Source organism: Strongylocentrotus purpuratus, unplaced genomic scaffold, assembly GCF_000002235.5.
Source record: "Strongylocentrotus purpuratus isolate Spur 01 unplaced genomic scaffold, Spur_5.0 spur5_scaffold_13, whole genome shotgun sequence".
NCBI lineage: Eukaryota > Metazoa > Echinodermata > Echinoidea > Camarodonta > Strongylocentrotidae > Strongylocentrotus > Strongylocentrotus purpuratus.
This window is the reverse complement of record NW_022145598.1, coordinates 23483146-23508650: the sequence shown is the minus strand read 5'-3', so window position 1 is coordinate 23508650 and position 25505 is coordinate 23483146. Positions and strand designations below refer to the sequence as shown.

The window sequence follows — 25505 nt, the reverse complement described above, 5'->3', positions numbered from 1 at the left end:
ATTGTAAGGTTATAAGTCAAGCACACGAAGGATAAGAAGCATGAATTATCATAGATCAGTTCTGATTTGTTTATTATGTCCATTTCATCCAACCCCCCACCGTAACTTTTCCATTTAGTATAGGCAAGCATTTTGCCGAGGTAAGCAAAACATGCATGCACACTATGGACTATTCGATTATTAACAGAGGGGTCCAATTGTGCACCACATCAAACTCCCCTACTTTCAGTCAAGTATTTCATTGTATTATGTAGTTTGGTAGTTTGGTAGGTTTATTTTACCAACTGTTTAATTATCAGATATCAATGATAGTTTAAAGATATGGAAAAAATTCTTGTATTTTATATTTAGCAAAGCAATCTCACATACAGAATTACTATCAAGTGTCGTCTGATCCGCCGATTGCCGTCTGCTATATACGCGAACAAGCTACGTTTGTGCTACAACCGGAGCAATATGATGTGTTGAAAGTCTTCAATAGCGCGCAATTTTCACATTCATTTTAATTTCATGATCATTCATCGCCGTTGACGGCCATCGAATTAATGTTGTTCCAAGTTTGTTTGTTTGTTTTTCTTTAAAAAGAGTGAAATAAATAACAGCAGTTTCATCCACAGTAATTGACTTTCCTCCTTCCCTTAAACCTTTACCTTCTGCCAGTCAGGACCGATATAGAATTTCCACCATCGCAACAACAACAACAAAAAAAGATATATATTTGTATAGCATTTTAAAAATTATAATTATAATCGAACTATCTACACGTGTCTCCACGCGTAAACCACGTAAAAAAAATTGTTGCTGTTGCGTGTAAATGAAATGAAACTGCATGCAACAAAGGATTTGCGCCTATTCAATGAGCTCTGTGTATATATGATACAGATATGTGAAGCGTACGTTTACGTCCTCATAATACATTTAAAAAAACGCCGCCATTTTGCCGCACCTCTGAACGAGCCTTGATGGGAATGATTTTTCCCTATTGCGACAAGACATGGTGGCATAATTATGCTGAGTAGGCGCCCCTTTGGCTGGGCCAATAGAGTCAATCTTTAGTTTGCTTTTGTGGTGAAGCGGAAAGTTGATTTTGATTCTGTTTGGATGCGCGTTAGACAAACGGAATATCATCAGTCATCAGAATTTAGATATGTACAATTATCTACATCTAGTGGCATTTCTAATGAAATAACTTCGGAACCGCCCTTTCACTTAGTTGTATGAAATATATTTGAAAGACAATATCTGTAATATTGCGTTTGAAACACTGTAAAAACTTCTTTTATTAACAAATACATCCATACCCATTATTAACCAACTTTTACAAGAATAGAAAAGTAAGATTAAAGAAACTAGGAAAAAGAGATAAAATAAAAAATTCAGGAGTAAAAAGTGACAGAAAGAGTTTGTTTTTTTTAATAAAAAAAAAACGTTGTATTTTATTACCTATAGATGGCTAGTTGTGAAATGCGCACGCGTGTGCGTTCAAAGTAATTTTTTAAAAAGATTCAAGTAGTTCCCTCCCACATAAAATATGGTACGGAAATAAATAAATCAAATCAAATCAAATCAAATTTAATATTCAGACGATAAGATTTTGACCTTTGAACAGAGCGGTGTGCTCGTGACACAACTTTATCCTCTACTAGCTATGATTGTTTCAAGTCAAATATTTCAAGTCAAATAAAGTACAAAATGGTACAACACTCTTATTATACCTCAATATACACAAAATGACAATGTTATTCTTTAGGGCACATGTAAGACAGTAATGTACGCATTCCAGTAGATATAATCCCCTGGCCTGGATGAATGGCATCCACATTCGAAAATCCTACCACCATCGACCACTGGTCTATGAATCCAATTTTCTTATCGTAGCTCTTGAATATTTCCCGAAGCTTCATGTCCAGTTCTCGCGCGTACCAATCGCTTACCGTTACAGACGATCCCGCGCTCCCGTGCGAACGGGTATTCGCGCTTTTGATGACGACAAGCGTCTCGGGACTTCGGCGATGCAATCTTTCCACCGCGGCCTTTATCCTCCTCACTCGATGCTCATAGAAACTCATGTTTAAGGTGGTTAGATGCGCCCATATTGTAAACACGTAGACTGTATCCGGTGTCGCTTGTAGCTCATCAAGAGCTTCCTCAATGTACTTCACTTCGGATGCATCCGTCCAGTTATTCCGGATCGGGTATCCGTGATGGCGATAGTGAACCGTAAAGTTGTTTACTTTGTCTTCGGCGATAGAAGGGCCAACTTTCCAATTAGATTGTAAAGTAGGCGGATTCGGTTTAAGGGAACTCTTAAGACTCATCACGAGGTATTCGTAATACTGTCTCGTGGTGGAGTCACCGTGGAAATACAGGGTTTTATTGGTAAGGCATTCTAAGGAACTGCTAGGGATTACAAAGCTACGAAGACGGCAGTAATTGGAATACCAGTGTCCTTTTAAGAAGTAGCCCGCTGCCATGGGGTTAGAAAGACTTTGGGAACCTACGGTGCAAGGGGGTAACCTCTCGTTAGAGCAATGAGCTGGACTCGATATATCTGAAAGACAAAACAAAAATTATCACTATCTAATTTAAACATGATGGATTTCAATTAAACGAATGAAGGAAAAGAACGTACAGTACTTTCTAATACCTATGTGATATATAAGGCCATTAAAAAAATATACATGTTTAGCGTCCCCGCCCACTTCCTTTTGGGGGGGCCGCCTCCCATTTGTTGTTGTTTTTTTTTTTTTTGGGTTGATTTTTCTGAAAATGTTTATTAAAAAGAAAAAAAAACATGAAAACACTTCTAAAATGGATCTATTTCTGATTTAAAAAAAAAAATTGTCGGCGGCCATCTTGAATGGCCGACTGTCAGGGAAATGTACCGAGCGGCCATTTTGAGCGGCCATTTTGAAAGGGGAAAAAAAAAGGGCCTCCTCCTTCCTATTTTACCAAAAAAAACGGACGCTAAACATGTTTTTTTTTTCTTCATTGGTCTAAATATCATTGAAATGAATTCGTTGTCGAATGGTTTAATAAGCACTTGACTTGAAATGCAAAACTCGTTGGTTCGTTGATTAATCTACACTTGCCACTCCATACCCAGGAGATAAATGGGGACCTGATGGTAGGATGACGTAAGCCTTTGTGTTATTGCGAAATGTACTCGCGGTGACCATCATATGAATTTGCTACATGTGTTCTCCTGTTACCGCCCTGTTAACGTGTTTTCCAGATAACGAACGAAGCGAAAAGGGCAGTTTTTTCTTCTTTTTTTTTTCTTTTCGCGTGGGTTTCTTCGCAGTGAGTATGGGCTGCATAAATTCTGAACCAACTATTCATTGATTCAAATGTTTCTGTTTTCCTATGTTTATCTGTATTAATATTCAGATTCATTCAGATTAAGTTTATGAATGCTAATTTATGTATGTTAGTTACGAATGAACGTCCTTCTGGTTACATTACGCGTTAATTCTTACCCTTTTCTGTGAATTGAACATGCATCCCAGTCCTTTAATGGTCGAGTGTACAGCAATATAATAATAATAATAATAATAATAAACTTTTTATATAGCCCTTATTACGATCACTAAGCGTTTCCAAGTTTGGAAATTATTACCCCGGCTTTAGCTGTGCTGCCATATACGGCGCTCTAGCATTTCAAAGAATTAATTCCTGCCAGGTACCCATTAACATCACCTGGGTTGAGAGTGGCAAATGTAGATCAATGTCTTGGGGTCAAATTTGCCGAAGTTACAGAGACGACATTACATGTGGACCTTATCGGTTCACCTATATAGCTGAGACGATGAGCCGTGCTTAATTAATGCAAAGTCATTGTGAATAAGCGTACTTCACATAAGATGATGTCATCAAGTCGATAGCAAGTTTTTAGGTCGTCAACTTCTGATTGTCAAAGCTTTAGATTTTGAGTTTTCAGAGAGCTGATACTCTTCTAACAGATACTAAAATATGGCATATAATTGAAATTAGTGTAATCTATGGCTTATAAGCTCTCTGTTGATATATAATTCATCCATTTTTTTCTTTCTTTTTTTTTCAATTCGGATATGGTCTTTACGGATAAATATGATCACATAGGCGATGAAAGGTTGATGACGGATTAACTCTGTTTCATGAACTAGTTGTGTTAAATACATCTGTAATAATCAAACTTAGGGTGTATACTGCAGTATAAATATTTTCTTTAGAGAGAATGACATTTTAAGAACTTTTCTCCTTTAGGGCAATCGGGAAAATCCCTTGAAAAGTACGACATGGAGTTGCCAATTAGCGTTTTATCTATGATGACTTTAATTATTTAGTTTCTAGAATCGTATCTGATTCTCCTCAAACCTTTATAATTGATCTGCTTCTTTGTTTTCTTTCTTTCTTTGTTTACAGTAAACGAAATTTCAAGGTGAACTTCCCTTCAAACAATGATCTGACTTATTGTTTACACTCACTTTTTTCTGGCTCAGTCACTGTTACAAAGTTGACTCCTCGCACTGGTATCGGTTGCTTTTGCCTGTGGAAATATAGAAATATATAACGTGGAAATACACTTAAATTGGCACCAATAAGTACAAATTACCTGAGTGCTGAATCAAACATGTTAAAGGGGCACGTTCCCGCCAGTGTAGTTATCGCTGCTCTAGTCATCGCCATCTTGGTTCAAAAGATCGAAGTACGCGCGTCCTGGCCTGCCTTCGCCAAGCCAGCTGATCGCTGCCGATTGTGACGTCATGAAAGTGGGCGGAAACAGCAGCCGAATCTTAGAGCCGAACTGCGATTGGTATTACTCCGGCACATGTATACGGTAATCGGCATTGTGCGGGCATTCGGAACATGCCTTCTTCGTAAGAGCCGTATTCTGTTGGTGTCAATAGGCAGCTAGCACCGTCCGCCAGCGGGTACGTATTTTGAACGCCCTCTGGAATACGGGGAACATGCCCCTTTAACATATTCTTGCCTCGAGAGTACAGTGGCTGGTAAATAATTAATCATATTAAATGACAACACCACAATTCTTTAAAACTACCCAGGACAAAAAAGTGAGTTATTGAGTAATCCAATGTAATGGATTGCGCGATGACATTTAAAGCCCCACTGTTCTACTTGTAGCTACTTGCTCCCTCTATATAGTGAACTTCCCAATCGGTGCCTGTTGGTCCCCCATTATCCTCTTTTTCTTATGTTAGTTGAGAGCTGAGTTAATGAGATTGTCACCTGTCAGTGACCTCGCTGTGTGGTCTAATCCCTTCTGGCCCAGTAGTATTGACGGTCTTTAAAAACTCTATATCCCTCCACTGCCGTCAGTCAAATATGAATTCTCTTAGCTTTTGTCCTAGCCCAGTGATCGCTCTAAATGACCGCTTTTTTATATGTGATAGTTTGATTATTGTGGGTATTACCCATGGCAAGCAAATGAATTTAAACAAAAAATCGTCAAGGGCATCCGGAGGTAAAAAATCTCCAAAACTGTTCAGGGAGGTGGATGGTCTATACAAATACACCCCCACCCAAACTTTTACCTTGAAAAGAGGGGTATATTTGTAACAGCCATTCTCTCTCCCTTCCCCCCCCCCCACCCCCCCCCCCCGAAAAAAAAAAGCAGGGAACTTCCCCTATCCTCCTGGATACGCCCACGCTTACCTTTGAAATAAACTCTCTTCATCCTTTGTCAGCATGGCAGATCGGTAAAGAGCCGCTGAGTATATCCTGTTGACACAAGTCCAAGCAAAGTCTGAACAAGTCAAATTGGTCTTGGTTGGCGCTGTGCAGAACCACGGCTCTGCTATCGCGTGTCTCGTTAAATCACATATGGTTGCCTGTTTGAGGGGAAGGAGGGGAGAGGAAAGAAGAGAGAAGGAGAGAATGGGAGAGAGTATGTGTGTGTGCGTGTGTGTGTGTGTGTGTGAGAGAGAGAGAGAGAAAGAGAGAGAGAGAGAGAGAGAGAGAGAGAGATGTTATGCTTACTGTTTTACCCGGAGATGGATTCCGTTTTGATCTAGTTAATGAAGAACAAGTTTTAAATGTTATTAAGAATTTAAAAGATAAGAAGGCCTGTAGTCCAGATAATGTACTAGCTGAATTTTGGGAAATTATAATGACTTATGTCCTCAAGCCTTTAACATATATCATAAATTTGTCTTTTGAGCAAGGTGTTGTCCTTCTACAATGGAAAATGTCTCGTGTTACTCCAGTTTTTAAATCGGGAAAAAAGTCTGATATGAACAATTATAGACCAATATCAATTCTTCCGGCGATAGCTAAAATTGTTGAAAAATTTGTATTTGATCAACTTTACGGTTATATGGATCGGAACGGAATTATAAGTTGCAATCAGTCAGGTTTTCGCCCGAAACACTCTACAATGACATCTCTATTGAACGTCACGGAAGACTGGCTTGATAGTTTAGATAAAGGTAATCTTGCAGGCGTGGTGACCCTTGACTTAAAAAAGGTCTTTGATACAGTAGACCAGGCGCGCAGGAAGCAGTTTTTGGACTGGGGGGGGGGGGGGGGGCAAACATTCTAGGGGCAGTGACGAAATGAGAAAAAAAGTTCGGAAGGGGGGGCAGACGAAAACTCTGCATCACCACCAGTCTTACATGTTACATGCAGGTCCCGCGGAACGTTTTTCAAAGTGGAGTATTATCGATCAGGTAGAGCGTAAATTTGCGTGGGGTCCAGGGCATGAGCCTCGGCAGGGGGTCAAGGGGCTGAGCCCCCGGAAGCTCAGGGGTTTTAGGTATTTAATTACGATTAGATGAGCATCCAGGGGCCCTCTGTAAGGCAATCGACGTGTTCCAAGAGGGGTAGAGCCCCCATAAGCTCAGAGGTTTTAATATTTAACTACGGTCAGATGAGCATTCAGGAGCCGTCTTAGCAGCGCCCAAAATACACAGGGGCGATGGGCGATTCGCCCCCGTGAGCTCCATAATCGCCCCCGTCAGGTTGCCCACGGTGGCGATTGCAAAATAAAAAATCGCCCCCCCCCCGGAATTATAAAAAAAAATGATCTTTTCTTATATAACTTTAACACAATATTGAGTATCAATTTTCAAACCTTATACCAATGAAAAGGAACTTAGATGGCGCTTTCCCTCCCATCTCTATGAGTGTTACCGATACAAACAACGGAAGCTCGCAGTGCACAGCTAATGCGGCCGTCATACTGCGCCGGTAGCGCATATTTTTTTTACACAACTGTTTAGCCATTTTCGCGAAAAAGTTCCAAGAAGTGCTCTGGTGAAAGAGTCTAAGTCGTCAGCGCACTATATGTGCAAGGGTCCAAGCACGTACACCCAGGGAAGGGAAACTGATAGAAAGGGAAAAACATTAAGGATAGTGGAGAGGATATGGAGAAGGAAAAACAAGGAAATAAGGAAAGAGAAGAGGATGAGCCAAAGAAAGAACGTAGAAATACATAATTGAAGAGCTAAGAGGATCATAGACTGTGGAAAAACAGGGACTAATACATAAAGAAGGATAAAGGAAATCTATCAGATTTAAACATAGATGACGAAAGAGAAAAGGATAGATTGGAGGAGAACAAAGAAATACATGACAAAAGAGAAGAGGGTAGATTAAAGGAGAACACAGAAATACATAAAGAAAGAGAAGAGAGGATAGATTTAACCCGAAACAAATTAACGAGTAGTGTTACACAGTGTACATAGAAGAAGAGTATACACTGTGTAACACTTGTGTGTGTGTATTTGGTTTTTACAGACGTGTATCAATCAGATATGAATATTTACGTCTGGGGACCGACCTTTAAACCTCACCATCCGAAAGACGTGACTCAGTTTCTAACCTGCGTCCTCGGCTGAATCAGTTTGTAACTTCCACTGTTAGCTGGATTACAGGCGCACAACGCCTTTAGGGTAATGCTAGACTCTGTCTCTAGTCGTTTGCACAGTATATTTGACTGAAGTGGCTAAACAGTTGTGTAAAAAAAATATGTACGTACCGGTGTGCACGCTGACGCCCAATATCTGCTGGAGCTGGAGACGATCACGCAAGGACTGAAACATGGAGAAGTTTTTCGTTGAGAAAAGTGTGAATCCTCTGAAATCTGGTTGTTCTAAAAGACCAGCAAATAATGTAACTCGACCAATAAATCAATATTGAGAAGAAGATCAGCAAAGATGTTGCAGGGGTGGATGTAGGCGGTTTAGGGGGTTTAATCCCCCGATCCCCCTTGGGCTGCCAAGTGAAAATGTGATGTGCATAGAAAAGTGCTATCATGTGTCCAGACCTACACAGTAGTAGTAGATTTCAGTAGATAACAGGAAAACATCACTAACAGGGGATCAAAATAGCACCAAAAAAATCGCCTCGCCGCTTCGCGGCTCGTGGACGATGCTCCACATCGTATTTGGTTTACGAAGCTTTGACGTTTCATTAAATCATTAGAGAAAGAAGGCGATTCGTTGCCCATTCTCGACTCATAAACTTCGTCTGAATTCAGTTTCCCCCTTCGAGCGCGATATGCAGAAGCTTTGACGTTCTATTGAATTATTAGAGAAATAAGACATTTCGTTATACCGTTCTCGAAAATAATACTCGTCTGAATTCATTTTAACCCCCCCCCCTCCCCGTCCGCGCGAAGCGCGGAAGCTTTGACGTTTCATTAAATCATTAGAGATAGAAGACGATTCGTTGTACCGTTCTCGACTCTTAATCCTTGTCTGAAGCCAGCCCACTCCCCCTCTTGCACGAAGCGCGGAAGCTTTGACGTTTTATTAAAGTATTAGAGAAGAAGACGATTCGTTGTACCATTCTCGATTCTTAATTCTTGTCTGAATTCGGTTCCACCACCCCCCCCCCCCGCTTCCGCGCGAAGCGCGAAAGCTTTGGGGTTTCATTAAAATTATTTAAGAAAGAAGACGATTCGCTGTACCGTTCTCGACTCGGCTCAAGGGTTTTAGGCACTAAATTACGGTCAGCTGAGTATCAAGGGGCCCGACTTAGGGCCCTCGGTTGGGTCCAGGGCCAGAGCCCCGGAAGCTCAGGGATTTTAGGCGTTTAATTACGGTTAATACCTTATTTTGTTGTGACACTGGCAGTTAACTATTTTTTCTTACTTACTCTCTTTCTTTCCATTTCTCTTTATATACTATTTCAAAAAAAGTGGAGGGGGGGGGACCTCAAGGCTCCCGATCCCCGCCGCCCCGCGGGCCCTGACGTGTAGGCCCCTAGGCATCTCAAGAAGCATATTTCTTGCCTGGCTGTAAATTTAGGAATGTGTCATTTTACAACAAACGCATAAAAAAGTATAAATTACTAAAAAATCTCGGAAAATAATGTCATTTCAGCATTATGTGTAAACCACTGTTATGAAATTAGAAATAAACCACGTTTAAATGTTATGTCCCCCGAGCCCCCTCCCTAATTAGTACGCCAGTGCCCCCCCCCCCTGATTTACACTTTGTTGGCAACTGATCTCCCCTACGTTTTTTCTTTCTCTTTTTTTTTTCTTTCCCTTTCTCTCCTCTTTCCCTTTCCTTTCCCTTCCTTCTCTCTCTCTTTTAGGTTTTCTATCTCCCCTTCTTTTCACCCTTTTTTTTTCTTCTTCCTCCCTTTTAGCTCTCCTTTTTTCATTTTCCTTCCTTCTCTCTTTTTTTTTTTAGCGGGGGCGGGGGGAGGCAAGGGCCTTTTGCCCCACCCCCATCCCGATACGCAACTTGTTGGCGGGAAAATTGCAACTAATATCCCCCTTCTTTTATTTACTTCTTTCTCAATTTGCCTTCCCTTTATTTCCTCTTTAGTGACTGGTCCCTCAGAAACTAGTGCGAAGCCAGTCACAGAGAATTCATGATTTCAACTGATGCCTGTCAGGGCATTGTAAATTTGATTTTTCTTCAAATTTCATTTAAAAAATCTTTTCATATTGAGAAATATGGTGCATTGGTGTATGTGCTATGGTTGGAGCGTTGGATGCGTTGAACAGCGTTGGTGTATTATGAGGATTTATCATATTCATATTTTGAATATTTTCAGCGAATTGAATAATATTGAAAAGGATGCAATTCATAGTTGTACTCGATAATTCTCACTTAACATATTCTCTCTCTCTCTCTCTCTCTTCCTGTCTTGCATAAAGAAAATACGAAAAAAATATTTTGCCTTGATTAAGAAAAATTGAAATTTTATCAGTATTAAACAGGGAGAAGGAAAGGGGAGGAAATTAATCAAAACAAACATTGAAGAATCCAATTCAGTGTTCTTTCGTGATTCATAAGAATGAAAGTACATTAAAAGGTGAAATAATAAATTGAAGAGCGATGATAAATCAATTCTTTGACGTTGATTGATTGAATAAAAAATAATGAAACAATATGGTCTGAAGGTCATATATCTTCGAATATTAGAAAGTTTCATCCACCATCGTGTTGTTGAACACTATTTGCAATTTAATTTTAATGCGGTGACTTGTCGGTTACGAGCAGAAGGTCATTTCAGGCTTCTATATTCTATAATACTATCAACAGATATCTGGATAGAGACACCTCGTCACATCAAGCTACGAGAAAGTATATCATCATCTCACAGAATTCTACTCGAACACCGCATCGAAATTCTTTTCACCTTTTTTTTTTTCTTCTTCCTCTTTTTTGGTCCCTTTTAGCTCTCCTTTTTTCCTTTTCCTTCCTTCTCTCTCTTTTTTTTTAGCGGGGGCGGGGGGAGGCAAAGGCCTTTTGCCCCACCCCCATCCCGATACGCAACTTGTTGGCGGGAAAATTGCAACTAATATCCCCCTTCTTTTATTTACTTCTTTCTCAATTTTCCTTCCCTTTATTTCCTCTTTAGTGACTGGTCCCTCAGAAACTAGCGCGAAGCCAGTCACAGAGAATTCATGATTTCAATTGATGCCTGTCAGTGCATTGTAAATTTGATTTTTCTTCAAATTTCATTTAAAAAATCTTTTCATATTGAGAAATATGGTGCATTGGCGTATGTGCTATGGTTGGAGCGTTGGATGCGTTGAACAGCGTTGGTGTATTATGAGGATTTATCATATTCATATTTTGAATATTTTCAGCGAATTGAATAATATTGAAAAGGATGCAATTCATAGTTGTACTCGATAATTCTCACTTAACATATTCTCTCTCTCTCTCTCTTCCTGTCTTGCATAAAGAAAATATGAAAATAATATTTTGCCTTGATTAAGAAAAATTGAAATGTTATCAGTATTAAACAGGGAGAAGGAAAGGGGAGGAAATTAATCAAAACAAACATTGAAGAATCCAATTCAGTGTTTTTTCGTGATTCATAAGAATGAAAGTACATTAAAAGGTGAAATAATAAATTGAAGAGAGATGACAAATCAATTCATTGACGTTGATTGATTGAATAAAAAATAATGAAACAATATGGTCTGAAGGTCATATATCTTCGAATATTAGAAAGTTTCATCCACCATCGTGTTGTTGAACACTACTTGCAATTTAATTTTAATGCGGTGACTTGTCGGTTACGAGCAGAAGGTCATTTCAGGCTTCTATATTCTATAATACTATCAACAGATATCTGGATAGAGACACCTCGTCACATCAAGCTACGAGAAAGTATATCATCATCTCACAGAATTCTACTCGAACACCGCATCGAAATTCTTTTCACCTTTTTTTTTTTCTTCTTCCTCTTTTTTGGTCCCTTTTAGCTCTCCTTTTTTCCTTTTCCTTCCTTCTCTCTCTTTTTTTTTAGCGGGGGCGGGGGGAGGCAAAGGCCTTTTGCCCCACCCCCATCCCGATACGCAACTTGTTGGCGGGAAAATTGCAACTAATATCCCCCTTCTTTTATTTACTTCTTTCTCAATTTTCCTTCCCTTTATTTCCTCTTTAGTGACTGGTCCCTCAGAAACTAGCGCGAAGCCAGTCACAGAGAATTCATGATTTCAATTGATGCCTGTCAGTGCATTGTAAATTTGATTTTTCTTCAAATTTCATTTAAAAAATCTTTTCATATTGAGAAATATGGTGCATCGGCGTATGTGCTATGGTTGGAGCGTTGGATGCGTTGAACAGCGTTGGTGTATTATGAGGATTTATCATATTCATATTTTGAATATTTTCAGCGAATTGAATAATATTGAAAAGGATGCAATTCATAGTTGTACTCGATAATTCTCACTTAACATATTCTCTCTCTCTCTCTCTTCCTGTCTTGCATAAAGAAAATATGAAAATAATATTTTGCCTTGATTAAGAAAAATTGAAATTTTATCAGTATTAAACAGGGAGAAGGAAAGGGGAGGAAATTAATCAAAACAAACATTGAAGAATCCAATTCAGTGTTTTTTCGTGATTCATAAGAATGAAAGTACATTAAAAGGTGAAATAATAAATTGAAGAGAGATGACAAATCAATTCTTTGACGTTGATTGATTGAATAAAAAATAATGAAACAATATGGTCTGAAGGTCATATATCTTCGAATATTAGAAAGTTTCATCCACCATCGTGTTGTTGAACACTACTTGCAATTTAATTTTAATGCGGTGACTTGTCGGTTACGAGCAGAAGGTCATTTCAGGCTTCTATATTCTATAATACTATCAACAGATATCTGGATAGAGACACCTCGTCACATCAAGCTACGAGAAAGTATATCATCATCTCACAGAATTCTACTCGAACACCGCATCGAAATTCTTTTCACCTTTTTTTTTTCTTCTTCCTCTTTTTTGGTCCCTTTTAGCTCTCCTTTTTTCCTTTTCCTTCCTTCTCTCTCTCTTTTTTAGCGGGTTGGGGGGAGGCAACAGCCTGGGAGGCAAGGCCCTTTCGCACCCCCCCCCCGATCTCCTTCTCCCCCCCTTTTCTTTTTTTCTTCCTCTTCTTTCTTTCCCTTTCTTTGCTCTTTCCCTTTCCCTTCTTTTCCTTCTCTCTCTCTCTCTCTCTCTCTCTCCCTCTCTCTCTCTTTTTTGCGGAAGGGGGGAGGGGGGCAAGGCCCGCTCACCCCCGCTGGATCTGCGCCTGCATCTACATTATATCTACTAACGTTAGACGCTAATAATGGATCTAGAAGATTGATTGACCTGGTCTCAGTGACGGGTAAACTTTTTTTTCTCAATTACTAGGTCTATAACCATGAAAACCGTCTAATTTTACTTTAGATTTTCAAACAGTAACAGTTGCGACCTAAATTAGGCCTAAGGCCAAGGGCTGTACTCTACATCTTAATAACAAGTTTAACGTTAACGTTAGACTTAACTTAAACTGTTGTTTCTCTGTGATACAAGTGGGATGGGAATATTTTTTTTCAACAGCAAAAAAAAAAAAATCTTTCCCCCTTTTTTTTCCTTCTTTTTTTCCCTTCTTCCCCCCCCCCTTTTTTCCCCCTGGATCCGCCACTGATCACGGGGAAAAAAGTATACAGCTATGTAACAAGTAAATTCCTAAGAGGGAAAATGCCGACTTAAATAAATGATAATGATAAAATACCAAGGAATTTAGGAGTTTCATGGGTACCAATTCAATGGAAATTTGTATTAAAATAAGAGCCCCCGTCAGCACTAAAAGAGCCCCCGTGAGAAGGCTCACGGGTCTCTTTTTGGGGGTGAAGAGCCCCCGTGGACAAAAAATTAATTTGAGTCCTGCGTCTTAGGGCCCTTGATGTGGTCCAGGGGGCAGAGCCCCCGGAAGCTCAGGGGTTTTAAGCATTTAATTTTTAAGCATTTTAAGCATTTAATTACGGTCAGATGAGCATTTTTTTATACTTTATTTGTGACATTAGCAGGTCACTTATCTTATTTTTTTCTCCGTCTTTCTTTTATTTCTTCTCTTTAACATACTTTTTCAAAAAGGAGGGGGGGGGGGGCTCGAGCCCAGCCACTTTGCAGAGAATGACACAAAGGCTTCTATAAATTAGCGTTTTTCGCCTGACTGTAATTTCGGAATTTCTTATTTTCAAACAAACGCATAAAAAGGTAAGACTTACAAAAAAAATGGAACAAAAATGCCGGAAAATTATGTCACAACATCAAAATTTGTAAATCACTTGTTTCGAATAAGAAATACATAACCCCCCCCCCTTCCCTCCATCAGTACGCCAGCGTTCAGAGGCTCATGTCTTCTCACCCCTATAACAAAAAACTTTCCCATTCTCGCACAATATGTCCACGATATGCGTGTATTGCTATTATATTATAGAGACCTCCATTGATAAATACCGTATAGGTGACATGCGCAATGTTTATGAAATTTAATTCCTGTGAACTTTCCTTTTCTTTGAATGGAATTGTATGATTGATTTAATTCAGGTTTTTATTATTGTTACGTTCTTTTGGATTAAAAATACAAACCATGTGTACTCCATTACTGTTTTTTTTTTTTTTTTTTAGGGGGGGGGGCGTTTTTTTTTTTTTTTTGGGGGGGGGGGCAAAAATGCGTTTTGCCCCCCCCCCCCACTTCCGGCGCCTATGCAGTAGACCACTCAATTCTTTTAAATAAGCTTAGGCTTATTGGCTTGAATGTAATGTCATTACAGAGGTTTAGTAGCTACTTAGCCAATCGCATGCAATACATTTGTGTAAATGGGGTTCATTCCAATTCACAAAAGATGCAATGTGGAATACCGCAGAGGTCAAATATTGGCCCATTGTTATTTATCCTGTTTATTATTCTGAAAACATGTAAAATATCTTTATATGCTGATGATATGTGTCTATATTACGCTAGTGCAAATCATCAAACTCTTACCGAATCATTAAATGCACACTTATTACTTATTGATATTTGGTTAAAAAGGAACATACTTGCTTTAAATGTGCCAAAATGTGAATTACCTTTTATTGAAACGAAGAAACGGCTAAAAAATATTGTAGTACCAGATGTTTACATACAAAATGTTCCTCTCAAACGTGTAACCCACCGTAAGTATCTTGGAATAGTTATTGATGAACATTTGGATTGGGGTAAACATATTTAATATTTAAGAAAGAAGGTATTAACAGATATAAATTTGTTGAAAAGACTTAGACCATATGTTACACAGCAAACTGCACTTATATTTTATAAATCAGTAATTCAATGTATATAAGTTTGATTACTGTAGTGCAATTTGGGGGAATGCCGGAAAAGGACGTTTAGACAGTTTGCAAAAGCTAGAGAATAAGACACTCCGGGTGGTACTTCAAGTTGAATGGAGGTTCCCAAGCCGAGATTTATTTCTTTGTCTGAAAACAGACAATCTATTAAAACGGAGAGATGAACATGTTCTATGTATTTTGTATAAAATAGTGCATGAAATGATATATTGTGGGTTTTAGAAAGTACTTTATTATTAAAGAATATCATTATGGCTTGAGAAATGCTTATAAAACCTTAGAACTGCCAAAACCCCATATGAATTTTAAAAAGGAGCTTATGTTATAGAGGCATTAAATCTTCGAATCAGCTACCTATGAACGTACAAAATATGTCTTTCTCTGTATTTAAATCAAGGGTAATATGAATATTAATTTTATATTTTGTTCGCTTAAATATCTATTTATATAACTATAACATCTAAAATAAACGCTGTCTGGAAAGAATAACAGCCGACGGGGGGGGGGGGGGGGGGCTTGGTAGTAGTATCTTGGTTTGTAAATTTTCATTTTTCTTTGTATAATTATGTTTTTTGCTTTTGCTTTTGTTTTTTTAATATTCCATATGCTATGATATGTGTTATCTTATAATTGTACATGTAATTTTTATATTGCGCACGGACCAACAGAAGAACAGCCTTTGGCTGAAGTTGGTGCCGTGCAAAAATAAAATCAACTGAACTGAAACTGAACTGAGTGAGAGAGAGAAGGGGTAGGAAAAGAGGGGAGAGAGGGGAAGGACAGAGACTTGCCGTAACCATGAAAACGATCATAATCACAAACCCTGCAATTAGTGTAGAATCAAATGTGTGACGTTACTTGCGCCCCCCCCCCACCCCCTATATTTTCCTTTATGAGTTATATAATTATTGCAAATATGTTTTTATACAACTTCTCACTCCTGTATGTAATATATATTCCGTCATAATTGACTAGTTTCAAGTTTATGAAATGTGTTGTACAGAGCAAATTGAAAAGGAGCTCTTATGATAAGTCACAGTTTTGCCAATTTGTCTTTAACTAATGACAACTTCAAATCTTCATGACCTTCCTATTTCTAATCGGATTTTGCTCGAACTTTCACTAATAGGTTTCACTCATTTTTATGGAACTTAACAAAAGGGTGGACTTCCCTTTTAAAAGGTGGAGTTTTATCACAGAGCGAAGGTAAACTCTAAAAACAATTGAATAAACAGCAGGTGCTGTGGTCTAGTGGTACATTAACTCGCACCAATAGGCGCCGGAAGAAGGGGGGAAGGGAAGGCGCCCCCCCCCCAACCAACAAAATGAGAGGGAAACGCATTCTCGCCCCCCCCCCCCTCCACAAGAAAAGCAGTAAAAGAGTACAGATTGTTTGTATTTTTTAACCAAAAAGAACATAACAAATAATAAAAACTGAATTGAACCACATATCAATTGATTGACTTCAGAAAAAAGGAAAGTTAACAGGAATTAAATTTCCTATACATTCAGCATGCCCCTAAATTTATCAATGGAGGTTTTTATAATAGCGATACGCGTATATCGTGGAAATATTGGGAGAGGATGGGAAAGCGTGTTTGTTTTTATTATAGGGGTGAGAAGAAATTAGCCCCTGAACACTGGCGTACTAATAGGGGGTTCTAATTCGATACCAGTGATTTACAAATGTTCCTCAAATGACATGATTTTCCGGTATTTTTTTCATTTTTTTTTGGTAAATCATACCTTTTCACCCATCGAGGGCCCTAAGGCGGGCCCCTCGATGCTCATCTGACTGTAACTACATATGTAGTGAATTTATGCTCCATTATAGTGTCAACGAACTTTATGTAATGTTTTGATATTGCCTTGTTGTGCCGACAACTTTTGAGAAATTTACGCTGATAATTTATGCAGTTTTCCTGCGACGTCGTATGTTTCACATTCTTGACACATTTTGGCACCTGCCTTCACATTTCTCGTCGCCATGGTTTGTTTTCGTAATGTGACCAATCACAGCTTCCGCTGGTCACGTTTTCGCCACGGAGCTGGGGTTTTTCGTTAGTTAGCCTGCATGATCTCGTAAGATCATCACGTATTGGATTGACTCACTTTTATAGCGATCTTCGCGATTTTTCATCCAGCAGCTACGGCGACATAGTGTAGCGTTTTCCGTTGGATTTTCACTAGTACACGCCTGTGATTTCTTCACGACAACTGTTAGTAGCGAACTGCTTGTTTTCCCTTCGCGACTCGACATTTCGTGACTTCAATTCTGACACTTATTTCACTTGGAATACGCGGTTTATTTACAACGCGCCAGTGGTTATTTTCGTGTACTTTCTTCCTGGGCTAGCATATTTTGATTTACGCTTGTGCTAGCCCGAGGTGTTTATATTTACGTTACTTCATTTTCGCCACAACTTTAGAAGAACGCGATCCGCTTCTCGTACTTTAGCCGAGGCCTCCGGTTATTAGATAGCGTTTATATTACCAACTCTTGCCACAACTAGACTTCACTTCTTCAGTCTTCAGTCTAGTATTTTGTATATAGTCGTCGGGGACAATTACTACGAACACTCCCTCTGTTCCCCAACATTTAGGAGTGTCAATTTCTACAATTCTTCTTCAACGTGTTACACTCGACATTGTATTTTGATCAACACACATCGCGATCGCCATTGTCATCTTCATACTACAGGATCACTCTCAAGTTTCTACACAACAAAAGACAGTGGTGAGTAAAAGTCTAGCTCGTACTCATTATAGACCTAGTCAGCATAGAATTTTTACACATACCTAAAACCCCTGAGCTTCCGGGGGCTCTTCCCCCTGGACCCAACCAAGTGCCCTTAGGCGGGCCCCTGGATGCTCATCTGACCGTAATTAAATAAATAAAACCTCTGAGGTTCCGGGGGCAAAGCCCTTGGACACCACGCCAATTTACGCTCCACTCGCTTCGCTCGCTACGCTCTACCTGTTCGTTACTACTCCACTTTTAAAAATGTCCCGTGGGGCCTGCATGTAAGAGTGGTGGTGATGCAGATTTTTCTTCTGCCCCCCCCCCCCCAAAAAAAAAAAACCGTCTCTGCTCATTACGCCACTGCCCCAGGAAGGTGAGCCAGCGTGGCCGGTGAAAAAAAAATATATTTAAGGTAGCAGCGAAAATTATGCTAAATCGCCAAATTTTATGCCCAACCCCCAGACATCGAATTTGTAAGGAAATATTTGGCGCCGACTCAGCAAGCCGCTGAATAAGCGGGAGTGGGGGAGGGGGGGGGTAGTAAGAAGCAATTTTTTAGGAAATATTTCGCGCCGACTGCGCCAGCCGCTGAATAAACGAGGGGGGGGGGTAGTAAGAAGCATTTAAGGGAGAAATATGTTGGAAAATGTATGCAAATTGTGCTAAAATGCTCAAATTATGCCAGAATTTTGCTAAAAACCGCCAAATTATGCCAGGCATAATGCCAGATACTAAAAGGGACAAAATTATGCCTGAAAGCATAATTATGCCAGATCTGGCAACTTGAGGTGAGCCCCCTGGAATGTTGCCCCCCCCCCCCCTAATCCGAAACTGCTTCCGGCGCGCCTGCTCGCACCTCATTCCTAGGATGAAGGGTTGACATCCCAGCCCGGCATTTGACAAGACATTAATCCGCATTTGCAACTCTCCACCAAGATGTAAATGGGAACCTAGCATTCGCTGGAGTAATAATTGCTGGGCCCTCAGAAAGACCAGTATTGATGCTGATGAAGCTTCCTTTGGTTAAAATTGAATATTATGCTCCTTCTTCTTCTTTTTCTCCTTCTTCGTTTTATTCATCTTCTTCTACTTCTCACCATCATCATCATTATCATCACCATCATCATCATCACCATTTTCACCATCATCATCATCACCATCATCATCATCATCATCATCATTTTCATCTTCAACAGTGGTGGTGGTGGAAGTAGTAGTAGTAGTAGTAGTAGTAGTAGGAGTAGTAGGAGTAGTATTAGTAGTATTAGTATTAGTAGTGGTGGTGCTGGTAGTAGTAGTAGTAGTAGTAGTAGTAGTAATAGTAGTAGTAGTAGAAATACATTTAGTACAAACAAAAGAAGGGTAAATTATTTCCTACTTACATTGGGTACGGGAGTAATTATGTTGCACACGGTGTCTTCTACAACAGATTTATTTCCAATCGTCCCGGTGAATCGTCCATTGTAGCCATATCTCGTTGGGCAAGTATCCCGTGCTCGTCTCAATACATTCACGGCCTCGGCTGGATGGACGAGAATTGCACGAACAAAGGTTTTCCCGACCCATCGTAATGTGAACGATGCCTAAATGTGGTGTCAGATGAGAGATAAAAGATGGCATATATCGTAATACATTTGTACAGAAGAAATACGATCGCATAAACTTTCGAAAAATTATTCCAAGGCAATTCCAATGACCTTACACGTCACCAATTAAAATGTGCTAATGTTAGTCCCTATTGGCGCTGAACATAATCTGTTCTTGATATGTCTCGGATATAGAATAATTGAAAGTACACCTGATTTGATTTCGATATGAGGAGATAGCGCGACAAGATTATTATAAGAAGAAGGGGGGGGGGGAGCCATCATTTTTTTTACGAACCTTGTACTTGCCATCTCCAAGATAAGCAACTTCTCCATCGGCAGATGCACCGGCTTTAAGGTCATTATTGTAGATCCTGACCCGGATATAATCTCCTCCGTTTACTTTTAATTGATTCTTACTGTCTCTGGCCTCGATGATGACATCCAGACGATCACATATTTGGTATTTCCTTGAGGCATCGATGATGTAAAACGTAGAACTCTTATCGCTCGTAACACCAGCGGTTTCCTTAAAGAAATAAATGAAAATAAAAGTATTTATTATGATAAACAATAATTGTAATATCAATAATGATAATGATAAGAATAATAATGATAATAACTATATCAAAAAATGATAATAATCATTATTACCTAGGGTTGGTCAATTCTGCTGGCCCTGCAATCATCATTACCCTAGCAATCGCCAGGTAGCTATTCAAACCTGAGTGCTATTTTTGGAAACGATCAAACAATTTTCCTAAAGAGTACTGCGTATAATGTTTTTGCAATTCAAATTAAATAATGACAGGGCCCATTTACAACACATTTGATGCATGAGACGGATAAAGGCGTAATCTTTAAATTTTGTCCATTTTGGGCCACTTTTCGAAGCCTTTCTTTCGCCCTTAGGACTACCTATTTCCTATTTCCACTATCACAGAAGCTACAGACTTCTTACAAATTGCTCTGGATAGTCCGAGAGAAGCTCTTTCGTTTGACACGTAGTAACATAGGCGTCATTGCACGCAAAACGCTTTGACACGATTGCATTTCTGGTTCTTAGAATTATTATTACTATTCTTCAATCTTATCCTTATTTTTATAGTTATCTTTTGTAATACGTCATATGCCCAGGTTTTACTACTGTACTTCATCAAAGATGTCTACCCAAAACTCTTAATTCGCTGCTAAAATATTATCAAGAGAAAAAAGGAAACATTGGAATAAATATTTGTTAAATAAAGTAATATCTAAAGAAGATCAAAATAAAGAATAAGGCGGAATATGAAATAGAAAAAAAAACATAAAGTAGAATATAGAACATATTAAAGATAAAGTTGAGTTCTGGTCATGCGATTGCATTGTGAAAGAAACGGTTGGGAATCGATCAGAAAAAGTTGATCATGTAGCATAAGTATTGGTGTGCACTGCAAGGTTTTGGAATAATCAAAATGAGGAGACATTGTCAATACATGTGTTTATCAAAATGACATGAAAATATTGGTTTACTCACGGGTCTCGAAATATTGAGGTGTGGAGTTGTTTGTTGGACGGTAGAAGCGTAATGTCCTCTAGTACTAGTACATCCAAAGACCTGTTGGAATATGATAACAGATATTAATTCTAACATTGAGAACTGGTCAAGCTTTACAAATGTGTCTCATTTATTAATTATAATTGTGATTAAGTTATGATAAAATATCAATAATTATTGGTTTCGTTTTTTCTAGGACGCACTGTTTATAATATATAGTTCGCTGATAACACCATTTTCGGCGGCTTGAATCAATAAGCCAGTTCGTAATTGCATAGTGCGCATGTGCCAAAATCTGGAACGAACTTTTCCAAATGTCACATGAACATATTAAGAGAGTTGAGAGAGCAAGCGCGTAACCAGGTGGGGGTTCTTGGGGTGTGCTATGTTAATAATTATTATTATAACTATTATTATTGTTGGTGGTTTTTGTGTTCTTGTAATTATCAAGATTATTATCGTTAATATTATTATTATAGTCATTATTATTTGTATTGTTTTCATTATGATGAAAATGAACGTGATGATTACGGTAATGATTAAAATTAGTAGTATTATTATAATTATTACTATATCATTAGTATCATCAGTATCATCAGCATAATCATCAATGGCGGTAGTGTGGTATAGTACATGTGAAAGTAGGCCTAGTAGTATAGTGGTATCATTCTGATCCGTATTATCCTGATTATCTCTTGCAATACAATTGACAATTTGTCATGAATCATTGTCCTGAAGCTTACCATTATATGCATCTGGCTCGAATTTTGCTTGGGTATTTGGTACTGGATGATTAACATGGTGAAACGAACTTGTGTCTTATTCATTCTAGTCTTATTTATTTGCATTATGTTTTAGTCATTCTACAGAGTGAGTCCGAAAAAATGTCTCACTTTTTAAAAGTTGTATTGTTTGAAGTATGAATAATGGTTTCATGATATGTCTTGAGTATTCCTCCCAGTACATTTAGGTACCATTTTCATTTGAATCTCTGCATGCATGACTGAACATCACACAATATTTATACAAGAGTGCCAGATCTCTTTTGCGCCAAGTTGCTGGGTGAGGAATAAAATATTGTTTTGAACAAAGACAGCCAGACAAACAAAAAAACACACACAGACGTGTGCGTGCGTGCGTGTATGTGTGTATGTGGCTGGCTTTGTTCAATCCACTGTTTTATTCCTCAGTATCTTTGCGCAAGTGAGATCTGGCAGTCTTGTATGATTGTCTGATGTTCAGTCATGCATGCAGAGATTCAAATGAGAATATACTGGGATGATAGTTCTATCAAGACATACCATGAAACACATGATTAAATATTCATACTTCAAACAATACAACTTTTAAAAAGTGGGACATTTTTTCTGACTCACTCTGTAGTTCAAATGTTTTCTGACTGTTTTCAAGACAATATCTTTTTAGTCGATCATCGTTGTATGTAGCTTGATATATCATGGTAATTTGGAGGGAAAGGCAATCCAATCAACGATTTCTGAATTGTTGCGACAATCGTTCGCCTTTGCTGCGCTCTAATACTGCTATGTCTATGCAAACATGCAGTATCACTTTTCCAGGACTCATGATAAATTCGTGTAACAGTTGATTTCTCGTTGGTTGATTCTTTTGTTTGGATTATTTGGCGGGGAGAGAATGAGGTGAACGGTTTCACGCTTAAAGATGAAGACCAGTTCTGGTCATGCGATTGCATTGTGAAAGAAACGTTGTGGAATCGATCAGAAAAGTTTGATCATCTAGCATAAGTATTGGTGTGTACTGCAAGGCTGGAATCATCAAAATGATAAGAAATTTGGCCCAGTATTGGTAAAGTTACAAGCACGAGGCCGCCATCCATCTCCAGCCTAACCGCTCACGATGGTGGTCTCCTGCGTTTCAAATTACCTCTCTAATTTATTGAAAATATTTCATCTTTCTTATGTTATTGTATGCTTCGTACATGTTTATCGAATGATATAATTGTACATGATTTTTCATTTAATTACTTTTGTAAACATTGTATTCATTGTATTTGTTATTGTTCGAAATTTTGTACTTTGACTTTGAATTTGTATATTTTTGAACGCAGAAATAAAATCAATCAAACAAACAAACAAACTGTACACAGAAAGATGTATATGGGACTACGCACAGGTGCGCGACAATTACGTTTTATCTATCACATCCCAATAGATAAACTAATTTACCAAATATATCAATTAGTAGGCGGTTTCCCGGCAAAAATGTTATCATGTATTAGTCAAAACATATTCTTTCACATGATTGGTAATAAGAGCTTTCATTTCATTTTTTTTTTAATGGGGCGTTTCCAATACTGGTCTTTACCTTTAACGACGTTCATATATTTTTATTCTTATTTGTTCATCGTCTCTACAAAGCTCTTTTAATGAAGTAATTAAAACAGCTTTTAGTGTTAGGCTTCTGAAAGAAGTTTCAATTGTTGAGATTTTTGGTTGCAACCTGTAGATTATGATGATGTGTTTGATCACGTTTTCAATTACAAAATCAAAACATGGTAATAGACAGGCGCGGATCCAGGGGGGCCGAGCGGTTCTTGCCCCCCCCCCCCCCCGCAAAAAAAAAAGGAGAGAGAGAGAAGGAAAGAAGGGAAAGGGAAAGAGGAGAGAAAGGGAAAAAAGAAGAGGAATTTTCTGAGGGGGATCGTCCCCCATGGATAATTTGAAAAAATGCACACCAACAAAATGTATAGCAAATACTGACTAAAGACTGCAACACGCTTTAAGGCTCTGGTGGGCCCAAGAGTACAGCGTTTAGACTAATAGAAATGCTAAAAAATCTTCTCGCTCGGTCGCTTCGCTCCTTCGCATAATATCCTAAAAATATACAAGTAAATATTGAAGAAAATATGTATTCTGATGGTATCACGTATGTACAAATTACACTGTATGTTAACAAGATTAAAAGTTATAGAAATAGATCAGTGTTCAAAAAATGAATATTCAGCTTGCTCTTTTAAGAAGTCCCTTCCTGCTCAGTCAAACTACAATTTACCTAGTAAATCTTTACAACCCTTCGGACTGCACACTAGATATCGGCAAAGTAAAAGTGAAGCGTGAAAAAAGTATATTGCTTGTTTTTATGCTGTAGTTTTGCTAAAGAATGTAATTTGTTAACACAACAAAACTTCAAAAACCTGTGAGGGGTTTACATATAAGACTTATCATACAGCTTTATGGGGGTAGTCCCTTCCGTCACCTCCGCCTCTTTCACTGGCGTACTGATGGGGGGGGGGGCAGTAAACCCCCCCCCCCAATACAATTCAAACATGGGTTATTTTTAATTTGATACCAGTGATTTATAAGTATTGCTAAAATGGCAGTATTTTTCCATGAACTCCCGGGGGCTCTACCCCCTGGAACCCACCAGGGGCCCTAAGGCGGGCCCTGTTTGCTCATCTGGCCGTAATTAAATGCCTAAAATCCTTGAGCTTTCGGGGGCTCTGCCCTCTGGACTCAACCAAGGGGCCTAAGGCGGGTCCCTAGATGCGTAATTTGGTGCCTAAAAGCCCTTCCGTTATGTATTTCTTATATATTTCTTTGTATTTCTTTCTCCATATCCTCTGCACTCTCCTTATGTAATTTTTTGTTTTCCCTTTTCTATTACCTTCTCTTCCCTGGGTATACGTGCTTGCACATGAACTATATATGGCTAAACAGTTTTGTAAAAAAAAATATGCGCGACCGGTCAAGGAGTAAGAAGAAGGCAAAAAGAGAACAAAGACGGCATCCATGGAAGCCATGTGAGAGTGTCCACTTTTTTCGCTTTTACTTTCACCCTTGCATTCATTCCTGAATCAGAGTTTTCTCACACCTTGTAGACTCGTGCAGGTTATGATCTTGTGTGTGTGTGTGTGCGTGTGTGTGTGTGTTTGTGCGTGTGTTTGTGTGTGTTCGTGTAACGAAAAAACGTGTACAATAGCTTGGCAATTCTCATGGTTATGAGATACAATGTGAAAGGAAATGAGAGAATAATGGTCGCGTAGCTTAAATCAAAGTTCCCCATTGCAGTCCTCTCTTTTTGGATATTTTTGCATTTTGTTTTTGTAAGAGGTGTAGCGCTAGAAGAAAGAAGAGGAAGAAAAAAAAAAAACGGGTGAAGAAGGAGATCGGGGGGGGGGCGAAAGGGCCTTGCCTCCCAGGCTGTTGCAGCCCCCCCCCCCTCCAATAAAAAAAATAAGAGAGAAGGAAGGAAAGGGAAAGGGTAAGAGGAAATAAAGGGAAGGAAAAAGAAGAAAAAATAGAAAGGGGATATCATTTGCAGTTTTCCCGCCGGTGGATCGAGGAGGGGCAAAAGGCCCTTACCTCCCCCGCCCCCGCTATAACAAAGAGAGAAAGAAGGAAAAGGGAAAGAGGAGAGCTAAAAGGGAACAAAAAAGAGGAAGAAGAAAAGAAAAGGGTGAAAAGAACGGGAGATCAGTTCCGGTTAATCCCGCCAACAACGTGTGGATCGGGGTGGGGGCCGAAAGGCCCTTGCCCCCCCCCCCCCCCCCCTCGGCAAACCTTAAGGAGGAGAGAAAGGGAAAGAAGAAAAAAGAGAAAG

The 25505-nt window shown here is 39.0% G+C and overlaps 1 protein-coding gene across 1 annotated transcript; it reads right to left on the bottom strand.

Moving 5' to 3' along the window:
• Nucleotides 1–922: 922 nt before the first annotated feature.
• Nucleotides 923–21727, bottom strand: LOC105443006 (NXPE family member 3). Its single transcript, XM_030983636.1, has 7 exons — nt 21671–21727; nt 20907–20987; nt 19689–19919; nt 19187–19387; nt 5656–5831; nt 4467–4528; nt 923–2551 (listed from the first exon to the last, which is right to left on the bottom strand). The coding sequence occupies exons 1-7, from the start codon at nt 21725–21727 to the stop codon at nt 1740–1742; spliced, it is 1620 nt and encodes a 539-aa protein (XP_030839496.1). The 3' UTR covers nt 923–1739.
• Between the last annotated feature and the right edge of the window lie 3778 nt (nt 21728–25505).

Bases quoted from the DNA above. Each gene is read 5' to 3' on its own strand.
- LOC105443006 (XM_030983636.1), bottom strand. From the start codon at position 21,727: ATGTTAATCATCCAGTACCAAATACCCAAGCAAAATTCGAGCCAGATG. The intron at 20,988-21,670 runs GTAAGCTTCAGG...ATATTCCAACAG, and splicing joins CGAGCCAGATGCATATAATG to GTCTTTGGATGTACTAGTAC. The intron at 5,832-19,186 runs GTAAGTAGGAAA...CCCCTCAAACAG, and splicing joins TAATTACTCCCGTACCCAAT to GCAACCATATGTGATTTAAC.